General features: G+C 41.3%; 1 protein-coding gene across 3 annotated transcripts in view; it reads right to left on the bottom strand.

Moving 5' to 3' along the window:
* The window catches only part of LOC147339562 (multiple epidermal growth factor-like domains protein 11), a 255538-nt gene that overhangs the window by 39357 nt on the left and 191473 nt on the right, over positions 1-24708 (bottom strand). For all 3 annotated transcript variants that reach the window (XM_086296014.1, XM_086296003.1, XM_086296023.1), the window contains exons 10-14: positions 21490-21702; positions 21087-21261; positions 5715-5835; positions 3717-3880; positions 3499-3601 (exon numbers count right to left, since the gene is read on the bottom strand). In XM_086296014.1, coding sequence (XP_086152140.1) covers positions 3499-3601; positions 3717-3880; positions 5715-5835; positions 21087-21261; positions 21490-21702 — 776 coding nt within the window. The remainder of the gene's footprint in view (positions 1-3498; positions 3602-3716; positions 3881-5714; positions 5836-21086; positions 21262-21489; positions 21703-24708) is intronic.

The raw sequence follows: 24708 nt of genomic DNA, 5'->3' as shown, positions 1-24708 counted from the left end.
AGCTGGACAACAGATAACAATAAACTGCTTTTTCAGTTATCTGTTGTCCATCGATGGTTAATTCAATCAGTTCCAGTTCAGTTCAATTTTATTTTATTTATATAGCACCAAATCACAATATTGTTATGTAGAGACAGTAATACAGAAAAACCCCAACAATCACACGACCTCCTATGAGTACGCACTTGACAGTGGGAAGGAAAAACTCCCTTTTAACAGGAAAAAACCAGCAGAACCAGTCTCAGGGAGGGGCGGCCATCTGCCGTGACTGGTTGGGGTTGACGGGGAAGGAGACAGGACAAAAGACATGCTGTGCTTCATAAGTTGAAGATTGCTGCTGCTGCTCGTCCGTCCTGTCTTGAGAATTCTGACAGGACGACTCGGGTGTGTTGATTCCTTTAAACTGACGTATTCATCCCGCTGTAACCAGGTTTCCTTCAGTCAGAATAAACTGATGTGTTGATCAGTTATTAAATCCTTTACTAACAGGGACCTTATGTGTACTGATCCACATTTAGGTGCTTTATCTTTGGTGCAGTTGAGGATGCTATATTGTTATTTAATTTCATTTGGAATTGTTTTTTTGTGAACAGACATAGTTTCTGCAGGGATGCAGCTCTGGATCATAACAGGAGGAAGGACGCTGCAGAGATGGTGTATAAGACTCTGCTTCCTGGTCCCAACTCTGGATAAATTTGGTCAGACTGCTCCATCTAAAGGGGGATGGGTACCATCTCTCCTAACAAGACCACGTTTTCCCCAGAAAGTTGTTCAGTTTACACTTTACTCTCTGCAGACTTTTTAAATTTGATCTCACTGAGTCAGAGTGTAAATAATCACAGGAGAATCTTTGGGGTCTTTAATTGATATGCACTGTATTATCTTTCAGCTTCACAGACTCTCACAAGTCTAATTGTCATTCATAGTTATTACCTGAACTGTAATTACACAGGCTTACTAATTTCAGTCTAACGCAGATATCTGGTGTTTCTTTGTTTCTTCAAACTTCATGTAGTCGTTAACTCTAAACTTTGATCTATCTATTCATCAATATGTTGAAGTTTCCCTCAATGTCAATTCATTATCAGTTTTCCCTCTGGCAGTGAATTAAAATGTCCTCTCCATATTCATCACCTCTCATATTGATCCTCTCTCACCACAAGTTTACTAATTGACAATTAGTGGATGAAACAAGGAGAGGTACAACTCGAACATGACAATTAATAAAGTAAACAAGGGCACGGTGAAGTGTAATATCACTGCTGAGGAGAATGTTTGTGTAAAAAGGCTCTCTTGAAAGGTGCCTTATCCGTGGGAACATTTGTAAAGTTGAATTATTGAAAACAGCTCAAACTCATCCAAGCTTGAACGTCCCTAGTTTTAGAATTATAGGTTTGAATCTGCTGTGTGTTTGTCATATCGATTTGTAGTCTGAATTCATACCTTATTGTTGTCTGCACCCTTCTCCTCTGTCTTCTATTCCCCATCCATGTTTTATTTTATTCTCCTCTACTGAATGTGTGTTGAGGTATTTTCCATAACTGCTCCAGCTGCCCTCATTTCAGAGGGTCTAGATATGGCCCATGATCCCATGTCCCCTGAAGAGGCCAAAGGTCAAACTAAAGTGCATTTTTTAAGCTCTTCTGGAGTGTTTTTGATGAAGATTCATCAGTTTCATTGGATAGTTTTCAACGAAGTTGTTCTTCTCTGAGACCATGTGACTATAGAGGCACATCTAAAATAATTTTTAAACCCACTCTCAGTATATTTATTACTTTGTTGTGCACCTTCGATTTGATCTTCCAAGGGCTGGTTTTAGAGAGACACGAGACGCACGACAGCTTAAATAAAACTAATACAGTGGTCGGATTTCAGGTAAATTCATCAGTGGTACAAAGTCACTATGTTGACTTAAACACCATTAAATGTACCAAAAAATGTAATTATTCAGTGCCATCAGCCAGCAAGTGTCATTGATTGCTACCATGGAAACACTAATGCCAGGGGAATGTATCATGGGTATGGCATAGGTCTTACACAATAAGCTGCAAAATGAAGAAGAAGCTTCTGAAGAAGCTTCTCGGATGAGAGGTGAAACGTCTTCAAGCAACTTAAAGAAGTCCAGACGCTTTTCTTTGCAAGCTCCTTAGACTACGATGACCTGGATGACTGAGTAGCTTCACAGACACCTGCCTGTGAAAGTGTCACACGTGGTTTATAAAGCACTTTGAGTGCTCGAGTAAAGTAACAATTTCATATAGTTCATATTCATATTGCACCAAATCACAACAACAGTCACCTCAAAGTGCTTAATGCTTCTATGTGAAGACTACAATAGTACAGCTAAACCCCAACAATCAGACGACCCCCTTTGAGCAACTTTGGTGAGACTGGGAAGGAAAAACTCCCTTTTAACAGGCAGAAACCTCCAGCACAACCAGGCTGACATAAGCTTTGTCCAAAAGGAACGTTTTAAGTCTACTCTGAAAAGTAGAGCTGGTGTCAGTCCCCCAAATCCAAGCTGGGAACTGGTTCCACAGAAGAGGAATCTGAAAGCTGAAAGCCTCCCAATTTACTTTTTAATATCCTAAAGAACAGAAGAAAGACAGCAATCTGAGAGCGGAGTGCTCTATTGGGGTGATATGGGCGGTATGGAAAGATGGGCTCTGATTACTCAATATTATTTGCTATATAAGAACCAGTCCGTTTGCCATTTACATAATGTTTCAGCACAAGATATATGTTACATTACTGTGCTCAACATTTGTCCCACTTTTTCAAAGATCATGTTTCAATCCTTCTGTTCACTCTTTAGCTGAAAAAAGTAAAGGAAAAGACAAATGTGATTTTTTTGTGATATGTGTATATTCAATGTTGGGTCAGTGAACTATACGTTATAGAATAGAATTCTATAGAATAGAAAAGTGCTATATAAGAACCACTCCAAATGCAATGCAAGTGGTGTAAAGCACCCAGCTACTGGACTCTAGAGCAGTGGAGATGTGTTAGAGCGGTTTCTGCAAGGCAGAACTTTTCATCCGGGTCTAGTCTGACCTCACAAATGTTTAATAGAATAGCCAAAAATTCCCATGAATACAGGAAAACTTTGCCACAAGACTGGAAGCTGTTATAGTGAAAAAGGGTGTCATTAAAGTTACTTAATACTTTTAATAATATAGCGTAGAAGGGTTATTATTGTTATGAATATTCAGTGAATGTAAAATTGGGAAAATGCTTTGAATGGCATTTTGTCAACAGACTGAAGCAGGCGTGCTGGTATGAATAAATATTCTACTGTACCACCAATATGCAACCAAAAATGCACAAATTATATCACAGTTGCCAAATGCTTGACTTTGAGGTCAAGGCCACTAAAATGTGAACTTGTCTTGCTGATATTTCTGTGGTATCAATCTGAACATCATAGGTGTTCTTTCTAATGTTACTGGATTCACAGCATTTTCAAATGTTGGCTCAAACTGCAGCTCCATAACTCACCCGTCCAACCTGCAAGACAGCGGCAGAAACCCGTAACTGGATCACAGCCATCGGAGTTAACGCAGTCACATTTCTCTCTGCAATCCAAGCCGTACGATCCATCCTAACAGCACCAAGACAAACATCAGAGAAAACACATTTTTTCTTTTATTAAGTAACTTAACGAAACATTAAAGAAGCAAAGTAGAATGCTATGAATGAATGCTATGAGCACTCACAGGACAAGGTACGTCACAGTATTCATCCGTCCAGCCTGGGGAGCAACCACAGGTTCCACTGACGGGGTTGCAAGCTGCCCCATTGGCACACTGACACGTCTGATTGCAGCTCAGTCCCCAGGTTCCACTGGAGCAAGGGATGGAGCAGTCGACACCCTGCCAACCTGCTCAGACGACAGATCATTTTAGTTTGTAATGGAACTTTACTCTGCAATTAAGTATTATAAGTTTTATATTTCCGTATGTTTGACCTTGTGATTTTGATTTATTTTATGACTTTTCTTCTAACTTGGTGTAATTGTAGTTTATAAGAATGTGGATCCTATTTTCTCTACATTATCCATCTTTGCTGTATTTGTTATAATGACTAAATACGTGTCAATACCTATTTTATAGCTGCAACAGTGTCCAAGAGGCACGAGCCGACAGACAGACATATTTACAGTTTAAACAGATTATCAAAAGTAGTTTATTTGGAGCAAAAAAAAAAGTCCCTTTCCCCATCTTTGATAAGTGTTTCCAACAAACAGTTTGAGTAATCGTTTTTCTGTTTAACTTCATTTCCTCTTCCAAGTAAGTCTGTCTGGTTGTTGTTTGAGTTTTTCCTGCAGTGACAAAAGTCATAGAAATAAGCCAAGCTGCAGGACACAGGAGTTCATCGTTACTAAGGGCTGTACATTGAATTATCAGAGCGTATGTTAAACATATATCCTGATAATTCAACTGTTCAGTTCAGTAATATTTTGGATTATTGTTTAAATGACTTTTAAAAATGTATTTATCTTTTTAAAGGCTTTGCTTAACTTGAATGTAAGTAATAAGAAATGTTTCTAATTTGTCATTCCCTTCCATCCTTCACCATTTCCTGGGCTTTTCCCACTAAAAACACTGAGCATATTAAAGTACATCAAAGTAAATTAAGTCATGGGTGACTAAAGAGAGAGAGTACGCGGGTTTCACAGGGTTCGTTCTTGTTCTAACCAAAGCTCTCAGGCCCTGGTCCTGTTTTCTGCTTCTTCAGATGTCTCTCTATTTTAATTACCTGTGGTCCCAACCACGTTCAGAGGTGTATAAACATTTAAACATGCTGATATTGAGAGATATTAAGCAAGCAGAAAAAAAGACCAGGTAAGGACTGGAGATTGTTACAGTTGATGTCTTCACATTTTTAGAGATGTGAAATTGAATGAATGGTGAAATTGGAGAAAATTTGGGGTTTCTGGTTTTCAAATGCAGGATCAAACAAAAACAGGGCTAGGAGATCAAGGCTGGAACTTTTTAATATCAAATAGTTTGAAATTTTCTCAATTTTCTTTAAGCGTTTAGAAAAGTCCGAAAGTGTAGAAAAGATCTGTCAAAAAAAGCTGCAAATAATTTCACTGAGTTACTGTGAAATATAACAAAGAAAAAGCAGCAAATTCCCAAATTTGTTTAGTGATCTTGTGGAATTAGCTAAAAACTTTTGTATGTGTACTAGAAGCACAACTTGAATAAAGCAAGAGTTTGGAAACATTATGTCAAGGCCATGTAACCTAACTTTTTTAAAGGTTTTTATCACACTTGACCTCTTGAAATAAAAACAAGCATTTTTATCTCCTGGTGATCACTGAAATTCAAGTTATACACCCTTCCCCACTCACTTCAGATAGGCCTGGTTTTCTTCAGATTCAAATAAATGCAACACCATCAACATTTAATTAATTTCAATAGTCAACAGAATATGTAGTACTTAAAATAGCAGTTTTTCAAGCTCTCGTCAACGATATGCTCTGCAGCTTCTCCACAGGAACATCCACATGTACATTTTTAGATTAGAAAGAAGTACCAGAGGCTCTGCTGAAAATGTTAGACATTCAGGGAAACACTACAAGTTACAGTGAAGACTGTGACTCCTTACAAAAACAATTTTGATAGTTGTTCCTCTTGTCCAATTCTAAAACATAATAATGAAGGAAATTTCAACACTCTGTCTTTAAGAGCGTGCTTGTAAAGCACTACCTTCTCTGCAGATGCAGGAACCATCAATGTGTGAGCAGGAGATCTCGTTTTGGCAGGAGCACGATGAGGAGCAGTTGATCCCGTACAGGCCTGCAAGACAGCTGATAGAGCAGTCGTCACCCTGGTCACACAAAAGGAGACAGGAAGGAACTGAAAAATAGTGGTAAAGGTAAGATAAAAGGCCTGGAGTTGATTTGAGGTGAAGTGCTTGCATTTGGAAGATTTTGCTGTGAATGGACAACAGGTGGTCAAATCAGCTCTCCGTGAAGGTGAAACAACCAATGCTTAAGCTCACAAAGACAGAAAAAACCCATCGGAGAAGTTGCTACTATATTAGGGTTGGACTCAGCAATGCAAAAAGACCTGGACGTCCACAGGAAGACAGCTTTCCAGGATGATCGCAGAATTCTTTCTATTGCAAAGAGAAACCTCTTCACAACAGCCAACCAAGTGAACAGCTCTCTCCAGGAGGTAGACGTATCGATATCCAAGTCTATCATAAAGAGAAGACCGCATGAAAGTAAATACAGGGTGTTCACTGCAAGGTGCAAGCCACTCATCAGTCTCAAGAATAGACTGGCTAGACTTTGCTAAAAAAAACACCCAAAAAAGCCAGCACAGATCTGGACAAACATTCTTTGGACAGATGAAACCAAGATCAACCTCTACGAGAATGATGGCAAGACAAAAGTATGAAGAAGGTGTGGAACAGCTCAGGATCCAAAGCACACCACATCATCGGTAAAACGCGGCGTCGGCAGTGTGACGGCTTGGGCATGCATGGCTGCCAGTGACACTGGGACACTCGTGTTTACTGATGATGTCACTCAGGACAGAAACAGACGAATGAACTCTGAGGTGACTGTCTGCTCAAATCCAGCTAAATGCAGTCAGATTGATTAGGCGGTGTTTCATAATACAGATGGACAATAAGCCACAACATACGGCCAAAGCAACCCAGGAGTTTATTGATGCAAACAACCTGATCTTAACCCAACTGAGCTGCATTTCACTTGCTGAAGATTAAACTTTGCACAGAAAGACCCACAAACAAACAGCAACTGAATGCCTGTGAGAGCATTAAAAAGGAGGAAACCCTGGGTGTTGATTTAGCTCACTGCGATGAGCAGGTGACCATATGTCGCATGGCTGAGACCAGCCGGCCCACATTCGATTCCAACCTTTTGCTGTATATCTTCCCCCATCTCTCGCCCTCCGCTTCCCTGTCACTCTTCACTGCACCCTGTCAAATAAAGCTGTAAAAAGGCCAAACGAAAAGGAGGAACCCAGCATTTGGTGATGTCCATGAGTTCAAGACTTCCGGTTGTCATTGCCTGCAAAGGCTTTTCAACCAATTATGTAGTAATAAACATTTTATGCTCAGTTATTTAATTTGACCAATTATTTTTGTTTAAAAATCCCTTCCTTTTTATGCAATCTTTTCTTTCAACTCACTGAATTAAAACTGAGTCTAGTCTGCACTTCAACTGCATCAGAATTGTTTCATTTAAAATTGAACCCCCTGTCTGGGGCTCTCCTCAGCTCTTTCCAGGAGGGTGGCGTGGCTGCCCCTCCGATGGTCCTCCTTGGGCTCTCACGCTCCTGGGGGCCACCAGATGTCTCCTCCATGCCTGCTTCATGCAGGCACATTACAAGGAGAATCCTTTTGAATACAAGTGCGCTCACGCACACAGGTGCTCACAGGCTTTCTTGCCTCCCACCTCAAAGCACATTCTGCGCTGTCAGTCTTGTGTGCTGCAAAATAAAATTCAATATTTAGTATTTACTGTTAGTTACACTTATCTAGGTTATTGCTGCAGTGCTGTTTTTATTGTGTTGCTCTCCTTTTACTTGTTTTCTTTTTTTGTATCAACAGGTAAACAGCAGATTTGTTTTTAGTGTCTTCTCTCACTGTCCCTCTTCCCCTCTGTCTGTCTGTCTGTCTGTCTGTCTGTCTGTCTGTCTGTCTGTCTGTCTGTCTGTCTGTCTGTCTTTCTTTCTTTCTTTCTTTCTCTGCCCCCAGGCATGTCTGTCCTATTTGTGACTTAAAATAAAATAAATTGAATAAATAAATAATAATAACAAAGGTCAATCAAGTGGACCAATATGGCAAAGCCATAATGATCTACTTAGTAAAATAAATCCATCTTTCTTGGCCTTCAGACAATAACTCTGATTGCTAAAGAACTGAAGAGGACAGGGGGGAAAATCATTGTGGTGATGTACAGAACCAAAATCTCTGTCCAAATATTTATGGACCCAACTGTATATGTGTGTTATGTGTTACATGTTAATGTACATGTATAAATATTTTTAATGTTGGAGAGTTCTGTATGTGTATGCAGCTGTCTAGAGGCAACCTTTTCAGAAAAATCTGAAACCTTCTAATTATAAATTAAAATCAAAGACCACTCCCAGTTCCCTCCAACAGTCCGTGTCAAGTTCTGCTCTCTTATTTTAAAATAGCTGTATCATTGTGGCTGCAATGTGTGAGCCTTGAAACATTTTGGATAAAGAGTCAGAATAGAAAAGGTTTGGCATCGGTTTAAAGTTCTGAGGCAATGACATACTCACTGACATGAGCTTCCCCTGGCATTCCATATGAATCAATATTCAGGCTTAAATGAGTCACAAGTAGGGATGGGTATCTGTGGTGGGGCGTGGTCTGCGGTGCCGTGCAGGGAGGGCGGACGCACCTGCACGGCATCCTTAATCACGCCCAGGGGTTTGGGTGTGTTGTGGTGTGACGTGAATTAAATAAAGATGGCTCTGAACGTTGCTCCATGGTCCCGCCGTGCCTTATTCACGCCACAGTGTCGAACCCCGGTTCTTGTTGAGAACCGGTTCCCACTGTCGATTCCAATCGCCCCGAATGACGTCACCACGTTGTGGAGCGTCATTTACCTGGCAGGAAACACGGCGCCTAAGCGGCTCAAACGCTCAAAAATTTGGTTATACTTTACGAGAACGGATGACAACAGGGCAACTTGCAATACTTGAATAGTGGATATTTCATTTAAGGGAGGAAACACTACGAATATGCAAAAGCATTTACTCACAAAACAACACGATGACCTTAAATGAATGTCGTGTTTTTAATTCCGCTCCGGACTCGTGAATCTCAACCCAGCAGCAGCGCTAACGTTTGCACGTCCTCTCCCGTTAATGCGGCAGGTAAATAATCAACAACAGTGCATATTATGTTAGCGCGATCTACCTTATTACAAACCTGCCATTACTGTGCATTTAGTGACCATGATGAGAGAGACAGAGTCTGGCTCAGATGCTGCCAGTTCTCGCTGCAGTCTACCGGTAGCGTCTCCTTTCAGGCCAGGATAGACGAATGTCACCGAGCAGTGACTCAGTTTGTGGTCAAAGGCTTGCACCCATTTGCCACAGAAGATGATTTCCAGTAAGTGAATGTGTTTAATTGTAGGCAGGGACATTACTGGATATTCTTGTGTAATTGCTACAGAATAATTTATGTTATACTTTGTTATTGCTACAGAAGAATATTTATTTTATTATTTTACATTTACATTTTTTTTCCTGGGGACCCTGTGACACCCCATTGAAGAGCCGTAGGCTGGATCTCTTAAGATCTCACTGTTCTGCTCTCTGGCAGCAGCACCATGCTCTCCCCCTCTCTCCCATGCACTTTAGAGCAACACGCAGCAACACTACACATGAGCGGGAGGAGGGAGGTATGGGGTCTTCACACACCCCCGTTTTCTGCTAGCCATCGGGGCGGGGGGGCTGGGAGGAGATGTTGGCTGTCCGATTGGCCTCCCTGCTGATGCGGAGCCTGGGACGGTCTGCTTGCCTCCACCCCGGGGGGAAGGGTAACATCTCTTGGGTCTGGGTTCTGTTTCCCCCTCTGGGGGCGAGGGTACCTGGACCCGGGGTATAGAGTATGTTTGGGGAGTGTGATTGTGTGTACATGTCCATTTATGTCAATCCCTACGTTGGGTGAGTGCTGAGTGTTTGTATATGTTTGTGTCTGTGTGTGCCTGTTTGTCTGTGTCTATATGTCAGGTCGGGTCTTAGACTCCACCTCTCTGGGAACTCCCAGGCCCTCCAAGGCCTATCTCCCCTCACCACACTCCCTGCAGGTGACTCCCTGCACACCTCTGGATGTCTGGGGCCTGGATCTCCTCCATGCCTGCTTCATGCCCTGGGGGACGGGACTATGGCTCTCTACATCCTCTAGCAGACCATTACATGTGGAAACCATTTGAATACAAGCGCGCTGATCCACACAGGTGTTCACTGTTCATGGACTTAAATAACACCTTTCTTGGCTGCTACTTCAAAGCACATTGTGCGCTGTCTGTCCTGCGTGCTGCACAACAACATTGAATATTGAGTATTTACTGCTGTTTACACTTAGCTAGACAACAAAGACAAAGATAACAAAGACTCCTGACTCTCAACTTGCCTCATCTACTGATTCACATAAGCATAAATGCTTTGTATGTAACATTTACTGATGAACACATGAGAGAGTAGCTAGACTGCAGACTAATCAATAAAGGACATGTCGTAGTGGCGAGACAGACAGCTTGGCATTAGCAGGATATCTAACCTTATCCTGTGCTGATAGCATGCTGGGAGAGCAAGCTTCACACATCTGAAATCTCAGGCACCATGACACATTGATTGGGACCTCCAACATATAAACTTTGCCAATTAAAATTGTATGCTTCAAACCTGCTGCCTTTAAATTGCTATTAATCTAATATTCACAAAGCTATCCAAAAGACAGGAGGACAAAGAGCTCTTATTAAATTTGAAACACTTGAAAAATAAATAAAATTGAACATCAATGTGTTCAGTAAGGAAAATCAACTGAATTTCCCAGGACTGTAAAGTCACCTCTTGTATAATAATTATGTACAGATTGGTGGATTAATGATCATTTGCTTGGCAACTTTGATTTAAATTTTTGTTCTAAAAGCCAGTTATTTTCAGTTTTTAAATCAAAGATAACAAAACAAAAATAATGTGTTTTTTACTTCATAACCCAAACACTAGCTGTGCAGCCTTGGAGGAAAGCAAAGAAATTTAACAACTCTACGTAGTCCCCTAAAATAAACAAATACCATCACTGTCACTATAGGAATGGAGAGACTGAGTATCAAACTGCTGCTTCTGTACTTGGTTAGCAGATCATCAACGACTGTGATTGCCTCTACACTACTAACAATTACAGGAACACTTGGAAAACGCATCAGATCTCAATAGGGGAAAATTGTGCCGGATATCTATACAGATATGGACTGAGTAATGTGTTAGCAACAAAAGTATGAGGCACTGTTTGATATTAAAATCATGAACCTAAATTCACAGACACCCTGAAAATTAAAGTGAAACATTTAATTGCAGCAACTCCAAATTGGTGCGTTTTAGTTTGTATGGCATACAGATACTTGTAATGATGCCTGACAATGTTGGAACAACATGTGGTGTTGAGGAGAATCCCCTATGTTTCTGTTCACCCAACAACATCAGGTCTTCTATTGGATTTAAGTCAGGTGAGTATGGGGGTCAGTCAGTAGTATCAATTTCTTCATCCTCTCATATCATTGCCACATGAAGCCTGGGATTGTTGTGCAGCAGGAGGAACCCGATGATGTTAAAGGGTTCTGCTGACCCTTTCACTTCTCTCATATGTGATCAGGGTGAGCCTGACCACACCTACGAGAGGTCATTTGTCGGGTTCTGGTCGTGCTCATCCTGTTCCTCCTTGCACAAAAGAGCAGATATTGGTCCTCCTCATAGATTAAGTGTTGCAGAGTGTAGCATTGTGGAAAAGAGTTGAGAGAATCCTCCACTAAACATTTTGGTTGGCATTACTTTTCATTTTTTTACTAATTGCATGCTTTGGTGTTTTTGTGTCTTGTGTGGGCCACACCCATGTGGGAGTGGAGATTCTACTCTAGTCCAACAGCCAGCTATCTGGAGTTGAGTACAGGGAGCAGTTGATTGGGAAGGATTTTAGGCCTTCTCTATAAAGGGGAGAGGGCAGGTTGTTGTTTTTTAGTAGGACACTGCTGGAGCAGGGAAGCCAGCTGACCTTGGAGACTCCAGGATGAAACATTTTAAAGGAAAGGATTTTTAACTTGGCCTGGTTTTGCTTTTAAAATAATCTGATGATGCTGGAGGGAGGACTCGTTTGAATTAGGATTCATGTGGATTTGCTGGGATAAAAACACTGGACTGGACACTATCTGTGCCCAAGGAAAGGAAACTGGTCAAGATTTAGAGAAGTGTGAGCTCCAGAGTGGAAGCCCCAGGATCTGGTGTAAAGACCCACCCTCGAACAACACCAGGCCTGATAAGGCTAACAATCCTGACCACGGCAGCTTTGGGCCTTGGATTCCAGACCGGAGTTGTGTCCTCAGCCAGTAGTCTGACTTGGAGGGGAAAAAAATGAACATTGTGTACACCATTGCAGTGTGAGTGTGTAGATTTCTTACTGGTCAGTATTGGAGCTTACTACGTTCTTGTATGGAGGAAGTTTTGAGCTGTACGTAACACAAGGACGTTCTACTTTTGTGTTCAGGTCTCCTAGACTAATATCCTGTATCCTTCTCCTGAGACTGTGCCTGGAGAGACAGCAAGGTGTCACTAGGTATCACCTCATAATACCACTAGTGACAATGACCCAAGCCAAATACAGAAGTAGTGAAAAAACTGTCAGAAAATAAGAGGATGGGAAAAATGTGTCATTTTGCCCCTCTAGTGCGCCTGCTGTTAACTTCATTAACACCAAAGCACCTGAAACTGATTAATAACTCCCTCTGGATCTAAATCCAGCAAAGGTGCAAAGGTTTTAAACTCTGAATATGTTAAGTGTGTTATTGTAACACATTAATTATTCAGTGACCTGGGGGGCTGGGGACTTTACAGGGAGTGCAGAATTATTAGGCAAATGAGTATTTTGTCCACATCATCCTCTTCATGCATGTTGTCTTACTCCAAGCTGTATAGGCTCGAAAGCCTACTACCAATTAAGCATATTAGGTGATGTGCATCTCTGTAATGAGAAGGGGTGTGGTCTAATGACATCAACACCCTATATCAGGTGTGCATAATTATTAGGCAACGTCCTTTCCTTTGGCAAAATGGGTCAAAAGGAGGACTTGACAGGCTCAGAAAAGTCAAAAATAGTGAGATATCTTGCAGAGGGATGCAGCAGTCTCAAAATTGCAAAGCTTCTGAAGCGTGATCATCGAACAATCAAGCGTCTCATTCAAAATAGTCAACAGGGTCGCAAGAAGCGTGTGGAAAAACCAAGGCGCAAAATAACTGCCCATGAACTGAGAAAAGTCAAGCGTGCAGCTGCCAAGATGCCACTTGCCACCAGTTTGGCCATATTTCAGAGCTGCAACATCACTGGAGTGCCCAAAAGCACAAGGTGTGCAATACTCAGAGACATGGCCAAGGTAAGAAAGGCTGAAAGACGACCACCACTGAACAAGACACACAAGCTGAAACGTCAAGACTGGGCCAAGAAATATCTCAAGACTGGTTTTTCTAAGGTTTTATGGACTGATGAAATGAGAGTGAGTCTTGATGGGCCAGATGGATGGGCCCGTGGCTGGATTGGTAAAGGGCAGAGAGCTCCAGTCCCACTCAGACGCCAGCAAGGTGGAGGTGGAGTACTGGTTTGGGCTGGTATCATCAAAGATGAGCTTGTGGGGCCTTTTCGGGTTGAGGATGGAGTCAAGCTCAACTCCCAGTCCTACTGCCAGTTTCTGGAAGACACCTTCTTCAAGCAGTGGTACAGGAAGAAGTCTGCATCCTTCAAGAAAAACATGATTTTCATGCAGGACAATGCTCCATCACACGCGTCCAAGTACTCCACAGCGTGGCTGCAAGAAAGGGTATAAAAGAAGGAAAACTAATGACATGGCCTCCTTGTTCACCTGATCTGAACCCCATTGAGAACCTGTGGTCCATCATCAAATGTGAGATTTACAAGGAGGGAAAACAGTACACCTCTCTGAACAGTGTCTGGGAGGCTGTGGTTGCTGCTGCACGCAATGTTGATGGTGAACAGATCAAAACACTGACAGGATCCATGGATGGCAGGCTTTTGAGTGTCCTTGCAAAGAAAGGTGGCTATATTGGTCGCTGATTTGTTTTTGTTTTGTTTTTGAATGTCAGAAATGTATATTTGTGAATGTGGAGATGTTATATTGGTTTCACTGGTAAAAATAAATCATTGAAATGGGTATATATTTGTTTTTTGTTAAGTTGCCTAATAATTATGCACAGTAATAGTCACCTGCACACACAGATATCCCCCTAAAATAGCTAAAACTACAAACAAACTAAAAACTACTTCCAAAAACATTCAGCTTTGATATTAATGAGTTTTTTGGGTTCATTGAGAACATGGTTGTTGTTCAATAATAAAATTACTTGCCTAATAATTCTGCACTCCCTGTAATATTAGGCTTTGTTTCTACAAATCTATGGGAAAATAACTGTTAAAACGTCCTTTTAACAGGAAGACACCTCTGGCAGAACTGGGATGGTCAGCCATCTGTTGCAACTGGCTGGGAATGAGGGGAGCAGACAAAACAAAACTGAGAAAGAAAACCAGAGATTAATAATAATTAACAATTTGATGTGACGTGGCATATAAACTAGACTCCAAATTCCTCGCAGTGTTACTGGAGTCCAAACTTATTCCATCCAGAGTAATTATCTGGTTAGACACATTGTTTCTAAGACTTTTCAGGACGCGTACAATAGCTTCTGTTTGTCTAAATTCAGAAGCAGGGAATAAGCAGTCACCCAGGTCTTTACATCTAGGAATGTATTTCAGTTTAACTAAATGATGTGCTGGGTATCATCTGCAAATGTGTGCTGTGCATTCTAATAATACTGCAGAATGAAAGTATAATGTAAACAGAATTGGTCCTAGCACAGAACCCTGTGGAACTATGTCATTAACGGCAGAAGAAGACTCTACGTTTACATGAAAAAATTGTGCTCTACTTGATAGATGATCTGCAGATGATCAGTTAATTGTTTCATAACTACTCTTTGAAGAATTTTTGGACAGTAGCTTAAATAGTCTATTTAAATATTAGTACTATTGAAAGTAGCTGTACGTAATGACAGGTTTGTCAGATGGTTACAAATAATTTCTCCAATGGTTGAAATTTTATTTGTGAAGAAATTTGTCAAGTCATCACAAGTTATGGTTAAAGGAAGCTCAACACAGCTCTGACTCTTTGTCAGCCTGGCTGCAGTGCTGAGAAGAAACCACCTTCAATCAATGATGAATACTAAGATGTCCTCGCTTCACAGAGGGCTTTTCCTTATATAGTGGAGCAAACTCTTCTAAATCAGTGAGATGCAATTTTTTCTCCAGTTTTCAGGTTGTCTGCTTCAAGGCGTCCATTGTGGATTTAACCAGGGAGTCAAGAACTTCTGATTCAAGGCTATTTTCAGAGGAGACACAGTATCCAGAGTCAGAAACAGTGAGGAGAGAAAACTATTAACAAGTTAATCGACCTCTGTGGGATTAGAGTTTAGGTAACTGCTCTGGACTGTTGCTAAATGACATTGAAGACGATAACAGTGGAGGAATTACATCCTTAAACTTCGTTACAACAATTTCAGAAATCATTTACTGCAATAAAACACGTTCTCCACTGCTGTTAAATTTAATATTCACTTGAATAGAACAGGAAACAATAGCCCTATATGGTAATTGTACATGTACAACGAAATTATGAGTGCTAGACGCCAACTCTGCAGGAATAAAATGTAAATAGTAAGACAGCAGCAATAAACTGGAGAAAGGTGTACAGTTAAGATGAATATATACAAGAGAAAGGCACAAAATAAGAAAAGGCACACATAGAAAACAAAGTGCTTGGAAGTAGAGCAAAGGACTTGGTCTAATATAGAGTCAATGTGTAAGTATAGTGTAGAGCAGGGGTGTCAAACTCAAATACACAGTGGGCCAAAATTCAAAACTGGAACAAAGTCGCGGGCTAACATTAATATTTACTGAAAAAAATCTTCCTCCAGATATAAGAATGAATCTCTTCTTATGGACTCAAACAAGTTTTGCTGAAAAACTGAATATGGAACAAGCAAAGCTTAATACTAAACAATATATATATTAGCTGTATAATACCAGTAGGCCAGCTCTGATAGTAATTTGGTATGGCTTCGCGGGCCAAATGTAATTAGGCTGCGGGCCAAATTTGGCCCGCGGGCCAGAGTTTGACACCTATGGTGTAGAGTAATGAGGGTTACTCAAACTGACCCACCACGGGTGGGCTTTCAGCGGATAGTGTTTGTTAATAGTCTGAACGGCCCAGGGGAAGAAGCTGTTTGTGAGTCTGGAGTTGGGAGACCTGACTGACCTGAGGCGCAGACCAGAGGGCGGTGGGTCAAACAGGTTTTGGGCGGGGAGCGAAGGGTCACCTGTGATGGTGGCGATGGTTATCTGGCAATGGGCTCCAGGGGTGGCAAATGACAGCCAATGATTTTTACCTTCTGCGCAGCCTTCCCATTTTTAGTAGTGGCCCCTGCGTACCAAATATCCAGGCAGCAGGAGAGCATGCTTTCCACATGGCCAGGAAGACCAGGAGAACTTCCAGTCCAAGTTATTGTAGTGGTAGTGCAGCCGCTGCTGGGCCTTATTTACCAGAGCGTTGGTGCTGTGGGTCCAGGTGAGATCGGTGGAGTTTATTATAAATTTAAATGTTATTAAAAATTATCAGAGAAAAAAGGAGTCTGTGTGTCAGAGGGGGTCAGAGTTTGATTGACTCTTCTTAGCTGCCTCACAGCATTACGCTTTCAGACAGCACAGCGGTATCTTTATGATAAGCAACAACCGCCCTGGTTCAAAGCGGCATCTACGCTGCTTCACAGAGTAAAGCACCTGTTTCTCATAAACGTAACTGGAATAGACTTCATGCTGACCTCCTGTTTTTACCAGTCTGTTTTGCATGCTTGGAACTGGACTGTTTTTATTGTAAAGATGGTAATGTAGAGGAGGCTCTACTTTACAATCCCTTGATACCAAGTATGATGCTCAGCACTGTTAGTGTTCAGAGGTTCCTCATAAATGCTGGCCTAACAAAGCTGGCGGGGCTGAGGACAGCAGGCCAGTGGAAAACAGCTGCCAAGCTGGCTTAGGAGACTGGAGTGAGATCTTTGTGCCTTCAGGAGAAGCTGGTGGAAGAGGTCATGGCTGGTCTTCCTGGACTCTTAAGGGCTGCACTGGGCACTCACTCTGCAGGTAACAAACCAATTTCATCTGACAGTTGGACGTCCCTGTACAAGCTTCCCATAGAGAAACGCAGTGTGGCTCTCCAGTGGAGAGTGGTGCATGGGGTCATGGCTATGAATAAACACGTGGAACATACAGGGAGTGCAGAATTATTAGGCAAGTTGTATTTTTGAGGAATAATGTTATTATTGAACAACAACCATGTTCTCAATGAACCCAAAGAACTCATTAATATCAAAGCTGAATGTTTTTGGAAGTAGTTTTTAGTTTGTTTTTAGTTTCAGCTATTTTAGGGGGATATCTGTGTGTGCAGGTGACTATTACTGTGCAGAATTATTAGGCAACTTAACAAAAAACAAATATATACCCATTTCAATGATTTATTTTTACCAGTGAAACCAATATAACATCTCCACATTCACAAATCTACATTTCTGACATTCAAAAACAAAACAAAAACAAATCAGCGACCAATATAGCCACCTGTCTTTGCAAGGACACTCAAAAGCCTGCCATCCATGGATTCTGTCAGTGTTTTGATCTGTTCACCATCAACATTGCGTGCAGCAGCAACCACAGCCTCCCAGACACTGTTCAGAGAGGTGTACTGTTTTCCCTCCTTGTAAATCTCACATTTGATGATGGACCACAGGTTCTCAATGGGGTTCAGATCAGGTGAACAAGGAGGCCATGTCATTAGTTTTTCTTCTTTTATACCCTTTCTTGCCAGCCACGCTGTGGAGTACTTGGACGCGTGTGATGGAGCATTGTCCTGCATGAAAATCATGTTTTTCTTGAAGGATGCAGACTTCTTCCTGTACCACTGCTTGAAGAAGGTGTCTTCCAGAAACTGGCAGTAGGACTGGGAGTTGAGCTTGACTCCATCCTCAACCCGAAAAGGCCCCACAAGCTCATCTTTGATGATACCAGCCCAAACCAGTACTCCACCTCCACCTTGCTGGCGTCTGAGTGGGACTGGAGCTCTCTGCCCTTTACCAATCCAGCCACGGGCCCATCCATCTGGCCCATCAAGACTCACTCTCATTTCATCAGTCCATAAAACCTTAGAAAAACCAGTCTTGAGATATTTCTTGGCCCAGTCTTGACGTTTCAGCTTGTGTGTCTTGTTCAGTGGTGGTCGTCTTTCAGCCTTTCTTACCTTGGCCATGTCTCTGAGTATTGCACACCTTGTGCTTTTGGGCACTCCAGTGATGTTGCAGCTCTGAAATATGGCCAAACTGGTGGCAAGTGGCATCTTGGCAGCTGCACGCTTGACTTTTCTCAGTTCATGGGCAGTTATTTTGCGCCTTGGTTTTTCCACACGCTTCTTGCGACCCTGTTGACTATTTTGAATGAAACGCTTGATTGTTCGATGATCACGCTTCAGAAGCTTTGCAATTTTGAGACTGCTGCATCCCTCTGCAAGATATCTCACTATTTTTGACTTTTCTGAGCCGGTCAAGTCCTTCTTTTGACCCATTTTGCCAAAGGAAAGGACGTTGCCTAATAATTATGCACACCTGATATAGGGTGTTGATGTCATTAGACCACACCCCTTCTCATTACAGAGATGCACATCACCTAATATGCTTAATTGGTAGTAGGCTTTCGAGCCTATACAGCTTGGAGTAAGACAACATGCATGAAGAGGACGATGTGGACAAAATACTCATTTGCCTAATAATTCTGCACTCCCTGTAAAGATCCAAGAACGGGGAGCCACAGTCTTTTCTGTCGGACCAAGGAAACACTGCAGCGCCTGTGGCTTGGCTGTCCCAGGCCTGCTGGCCTCTTTTCTTTGCTGTGACAGTGGCTTCCTGGGCTTAGGATTGTTTTAGAGGAGAGTCTCTTTATCCTGGGTCCAAAGTACTCTGTGGTGCAGCGTTGAAAGGTTTGCTTAATTAATTTTTCAATAGGTCAAGCTAAGATGAGTACATGGCTCACAAGGAGGAACAAAATGAAGGGGCAGGATCAGTTAATTCTGAAATTACGTTCAAGGGGATAGTAGGTGCACGTTTAAAAGCAGAATTCGTTTATTATGAAATGGTGTCTAACACTGAAGAGTTTGTCTCTGTTTGGGGAATCAGTGGAGTTTTGTGTAAAGTAACTGGAGATGTTTTAGTTTTAAATTTCTGTGAAAATCAAACGGACACCATCTGTTTTGTGTTCATGTGTGTTTATTGTGTTTTGGTTGGGTTTTGTAAAGATCTTAATTTGGCATTCATCTTCAGTTATGGTTGTAGTATAAGCATCGATATAATAAAAGGTGTGTCAAAGGTCTTCTGTCAACACTTATGTATTAAATTATAGAAAAACAGCTCATGGAACAGACGCCAATGAAACTGCTGATACAGACGATCAGCCTTGATGTGACTGTTTGATTTGGTTCTTGCCTCTGTGAGCTGACAATAACAGACAGCATTGAAAGACCAAAGATCCAAACAGGACACACCGAGGTAAGATCTCTTATAAGGATAATGAGGGTTTCATCTTAAGCATTACTATAACTCACTTAGTGTAACTGGAAAGACATTATTGGACAACCACATCATTGGAGCAAGTATAGGTCTCACAGCTTTATAGACAGTGGCACAGCTTTGGGTCCATCTTGTAAGTTTACGGCCATGCCAACTTTATTTATGAAACGCTACGTCCAACCACTGACCAAAATGCTGGACTGACTTCATGGACAAATGCTAATTTACTTTGTACAACTGGCAATTAGCATTGATAATTCAGAGCAACCAAAGCTTTCTAAATATGATGTAAGATTAGAAGGCAAACTAAACTTCACCTAAACTTACTCATCAAAATGGGAACAAGACCTGCTTAATAAAACGGAGCATACATCTGCACTAGTTACAGACAAATCAACAAGAGATTTTAAATATTACTGCATGCAAACCTTTAAGGTACTCTCACTGTTACATATAGGCAGAAACTCCACATACTTTTGTACCATCCTGGCACTCGTGCTCTCTTTGTCAAACATCGTACGAGTTGCACCTGCATTAGCCTTTCTGCTTTGCGAGCCACATTAGCTCTGTGTCTAAACCTGCAGAGTCAACAGCACCAGTTGTTAGAGGATGTCCTACGCCTTCTCTGTGCATCTTCTGCACACACTGGCTGTAAATACCCTCTCCTCAACCAGGTGGAAGTTGTTCATTATTTTTAACCTGTCTTCAGGTTAAATAATACTAGGAACCTCATTTACATGTGCAATTCTTTCTGAGGAAATCCTTTTGATTTCTTGCCGTTAAAGCCTCTGAGCCTGTGCTTTTTTCTTATGAATAGACCTATGGCTGATGCAATGCACTTAAACTTAAAAGTTCTGACAGATGTGGAGGATGTTAATTAGGCAAGTTTTAGTGAATAGCTGCATGCTCTGATCAAAGACATTATGCTTCTCTTAAGACTGTGGAATAGAATGGGTGGTGGTGAAAACTGAATTTCACTCTATGCTGTCCACGTGTTGTATCATCCGATAATGTAATGTAATATAATATAATATGATATGATATGATATACAGTTTTGATTGTAAAACAAACAGCAAATGTTTGAAAATACAAAATAAAACGTTTTACAAAATAAAAAATGCTGTTTTCTTGCAATCTCTGCACAGAGTATTCCAAAAATGATAAACACATGAATTGTGGCTCTTTAATAGAAAATAAATGATCTTCTCAAATATATATTGATTTGTGTGCAATTACATTGTCCAGCAAATTGAGGCATTCTCATGAACTTAGAATGAATCAATTAAAAACACACAGGTGAAATGGTAGAACGAGCAGCTTAGAGAAGAATCAAAGTATTTGCTTTGAGAGACGAGTCGTCTATTTGTTTCCATAGCACAATACAGTTAGGCAAGAAGCAAGGCAGCTGGCTCATCCTTTTCTGTGGGCTCCCTCTAGCTTGTAGATAGTTTGAAGATAATAGTTTGTTTTAAAAATACTCAGTGTTAAATCTTCCCATAATCCCATAATCTATATTTGGCAAGTTTAGAGTGAGACAAAACAAAAAGAACCAATAAAATTCCAATAACTGGACTGGGGGAAAAGGAAAGGGTTGGTGTTAAGCCACAGAAATCTTTTGCACTTACTATGTATCCTGGTGCACAGATACAAGCTCCAGTGATGCCATCACAGTAGGCTCCATTAGCACAAACACACAGCTCTCTGCAGCCCTCACCGTAGTAACCTGGTGGGCAGGTCTCGTCACAGTAAAGCCCAGTCCATCCCGCAGCACAGGTGCACTCTCCTGACAGAGGGTGACAGCTGAAAGAGCAGGAAGATTAGAAGGTTTTTTTGCAGTGTGTATATTGTTTTGTAGTTCTCCCATTTTGACCACCCTCGACACAAAGTTACTTTTATAGTAGGTTTAGTGGGAAAAGCAGAAATATGTGAAACAAAATATCAACTCCACTTTAACTAGATACAGTAATTCAAACATTCTATTCTACTGAAGTGTTGTACAGTAAGAAAGCCTGAGCAATGATCCAGTACCTGAGTGTGTTTGTGTGTATGCAGGGGCAGTATTTGTCACAGATGAGTCCATACAGGCCAGTGGGACAGAAACGATCCTGACAGCTAGGCCCCTTGAAGCCTTCGTTACAAAGGCAGGCGCCGTTGATGTGGTAGCATTTGGCTCTGTTCTGGCAGTCACACTTGTGAGCACACTGTGGCCCATAAGTGCCAACTGGGCATTCATCCTGGCATCTGGGTTGGTTTAAAAAACACGGAGGAGTTATTTTCCAACATTCTAAGCCTCTCTTCTAAAGGTGCCTGGGATTTTTCTTTTTACAAGTTAGAGTGAAAGAAACAGTTATTACTGCAGCATTTGGGACTTCTATTACTTCTAATCAACTTTGTTACCTGGAAAGACACAATTCAGAGATAATAAATCGAGTTGGAATACAATCCTTGAGTAAACACCCCGTTTTTCTGCAAAATGTTGAGCTGGTATTTGGGAAAAGGTAACCATAGCTGTTTAGACAACTTCCCCTTGGTTCCCGGTAGGAAAATAACCTGGGACCAGAATAAGAGCCAAAATATTTTCAGTGTAATTCTGCAAAGAAAGCTAGTTTTCTATTGCACTGAATTTCATCACAAATCATTATTTCCATTATTATTAATCCGAGTCGTGTATTGTTAAATTATGTGCTCTCTGTACATTTTGAAAAAAATAATTGTCTAAAGATAACACATTAGAGCACATGGATAAGAGACTGCAACTGTTCTGCACTTTAAATACAACGCACTAGACCACAGTTTTGAAGAAAAACACTGGATTGTCGACCCTTTGAACTATTTTTATTCTGCCTCACTCAGCAAACCTCCACAATAACAAATTAGTTTAAAAACTTCACAAAAACCAAAACACAAAGGTCTAGAATGACCAAATTTGTATCTCTACTTTTTAGCCAACAGATCGCTGTATGACTCAGAATGGATCGAATCAAGCTTGTTAGACGGCCCATGGCTGAACCTAAAACAAGCTCTCTGTGGACAAGTAAAGATCTCTGATTTGAAGTCCAGCCCACAAAAATGATTTACCCCAGTAAACTGAACTCAAATGTCTACATGGGCAACAAAATATTTAAAATATCTCTACCCCTAAATGGTTATCAAACACATATAAAATGTGTAAAATTGGTGATTCCATTTCCCATAAAACTGCAAAACGGGAGCAAGATCTTTCCATCAACCCATATCAAAACGTCTGATCCTAATACAGCAACTTACAACATGCAGAACTCTCCATAGAACACAATATACAGGACAAAGGATGTTCCAAATGGGCCTCACACACTCAGACATATGCACACACTGCAAACACCCACTGAAAACTATGTGCACGCTGTATGGTCTTGTACGCCTACGAGGGCCTGTCGGAGGACATGTGAAGACCTTTCCACACGGTTTAGTTGCCACACCTAAACTGTTCATGTTAGGTGACATAAGCACATAAATGGAAGCACATAAATCAAACATAGTTGTTACTGCCTCACGCATCGCTAAAAAAATTATCTTCAAGAACTGGAAGTCATAACTTTGTGCATAACTCCGGTTGGCAGGGCCATTCATGTGCTACCTCTACCACACCTTACTTGAGAGCTCACTAGTCTGTGTACACGGAAGAATCCATTACAGAGAGAGTGCGAAGAAGAACAAAAAGGGAGTGACAAGGGAGTCATGAGATAGGAGGCGCCACCATGCGGCAATACACTGCATTACAACGGCAGCTGTTACACTACGCCAGGCTTCCCCAACTCAAGGCCTCGAGGGCTGGTGTCCTGCAGGTTTTAGATCTCACCCTGGGTCAGCACACCTGAATCAAATGATTAGTTCATTACCAGACCTCTGGAGAACTTCAAGACATGTTGAGGAGGTCATTTAGCCATTTAAATCAGCTGTGTTGGATCACGGACACATCTAATAACTGCAGGACACCGGCCCTCGAGGCCTGGAGTTGGGGACCCCTGCACTACGCAGTGACCCACCTCTCCTTTTTAATTACACTACAGCTGTATCATCATATATCACCATACACAACAACGATGGGCGACCTTCTAAATTCCTTGTTAATACACGTGGAGCTCCTGGTTTTCTGGCCAGCACTAAAGCCTCCAGTTCATCTCAGGCTGTGGCAGCACTCGAGGAGGAACAATATGAAAGTAAATACGGAGCAAAATGTGAGAACCTGAAAACTAAAGTGTGAAAATGTATAGGAAAAAAGATTAAGCTTCACACACTTGTGTTTATCATTTTTACATATTTACACAAATATATGGAGAGCTGCAAAACTTGTAATTCAATCATTTTAATTTTTTTTTTTTACTACTCACAAGCACCACTCTGTGATTGCAACCTTTTAAATTAGTGAATACAACTGTTGACTTGCACTGATGACCAGTGTTGGGAAGGTTACTTTTAAAATGTATTCCATTACAGATTACATGCCCCAAAATGTAATCTGTAACGTATTCAGAATACTTTGGATTACTTAATATATTATCATGCTTTTTACAACTACGTGAATGTACTATTGCTGTGATTTATTACTGTTACTGAAGGGCCGCGACTCCGAACCGTAGTAAAGGGACCTCTGACTAATACGTCGGGTTCGTGTTGGTTCGTAGCCGAAAAATAGCTTTACTTTGTTGTGTGGGTCAACTTTTCTAGCCAGAGACAGAGAGAGGCGTTGAAAGGCTGCTCCAACGGAACTTATTGTTTCGGAGGAAAACACGAACACGGTGTACAGTCGAGTCTTAATAGCTTACTTACAGCTGGGCTCGTCAGGCTCTCTTCTTGGCTGCAGTGGTTATTATTATATTTACATGCTTCCAGCTAGAGCAGGGCGACATGACCAAAAATATTTATCCCAATATACATTTGAAAATTTGCGATAACGATATAACTGACGATATAACTGACACCAGACAAAATACTTTACAACTCCACAACTTTATTAGTGCAAAAAACCCCATCAATGTATTTTCACTTAAACAAGCAGCTGTTTTTTATGTCCATTAAAGTTATATAAAAATGTAACAGTGCAAATTCCTCGCTGACAGTTTAACCAAAAGGCATTTCCAGTGGAAACTGGCCGACATATCCTCAGCATAACCATGTATAATATCCACAAAACTTAAAAAGAGGTTACACACACAATACGGTAATATCATGTTGAGGTGCAGTACGTATCACTCCGCGAGGCGCCTG

Source organism: Aulonocara sp. 'chitande type north' Nkhata Bay, linkage group LG1 (genome assembly GCF_057382095.1).
Source record: "Aulonocara sp. 'chitande type north' Nkhata Bay isolate Kocher_YH1m ecotype deep benthic linkage group LG1, A_spYH_male_GT1.1, whole genome shotgun sequence".
Taxonomy (NCBI): Eukaryota; Metazoa; Chordata; class Actinopteri; order Cichliformes; family Cichlidae; genus Aulonocara; species Aulonocara sp. 'chitande type north' Nkhata Bay.
The sequence above is the reverse complement of the archived record's forward strand: the minus strand, read 5'-3'. Positions and strand labels throughout refer to the sequence as shown.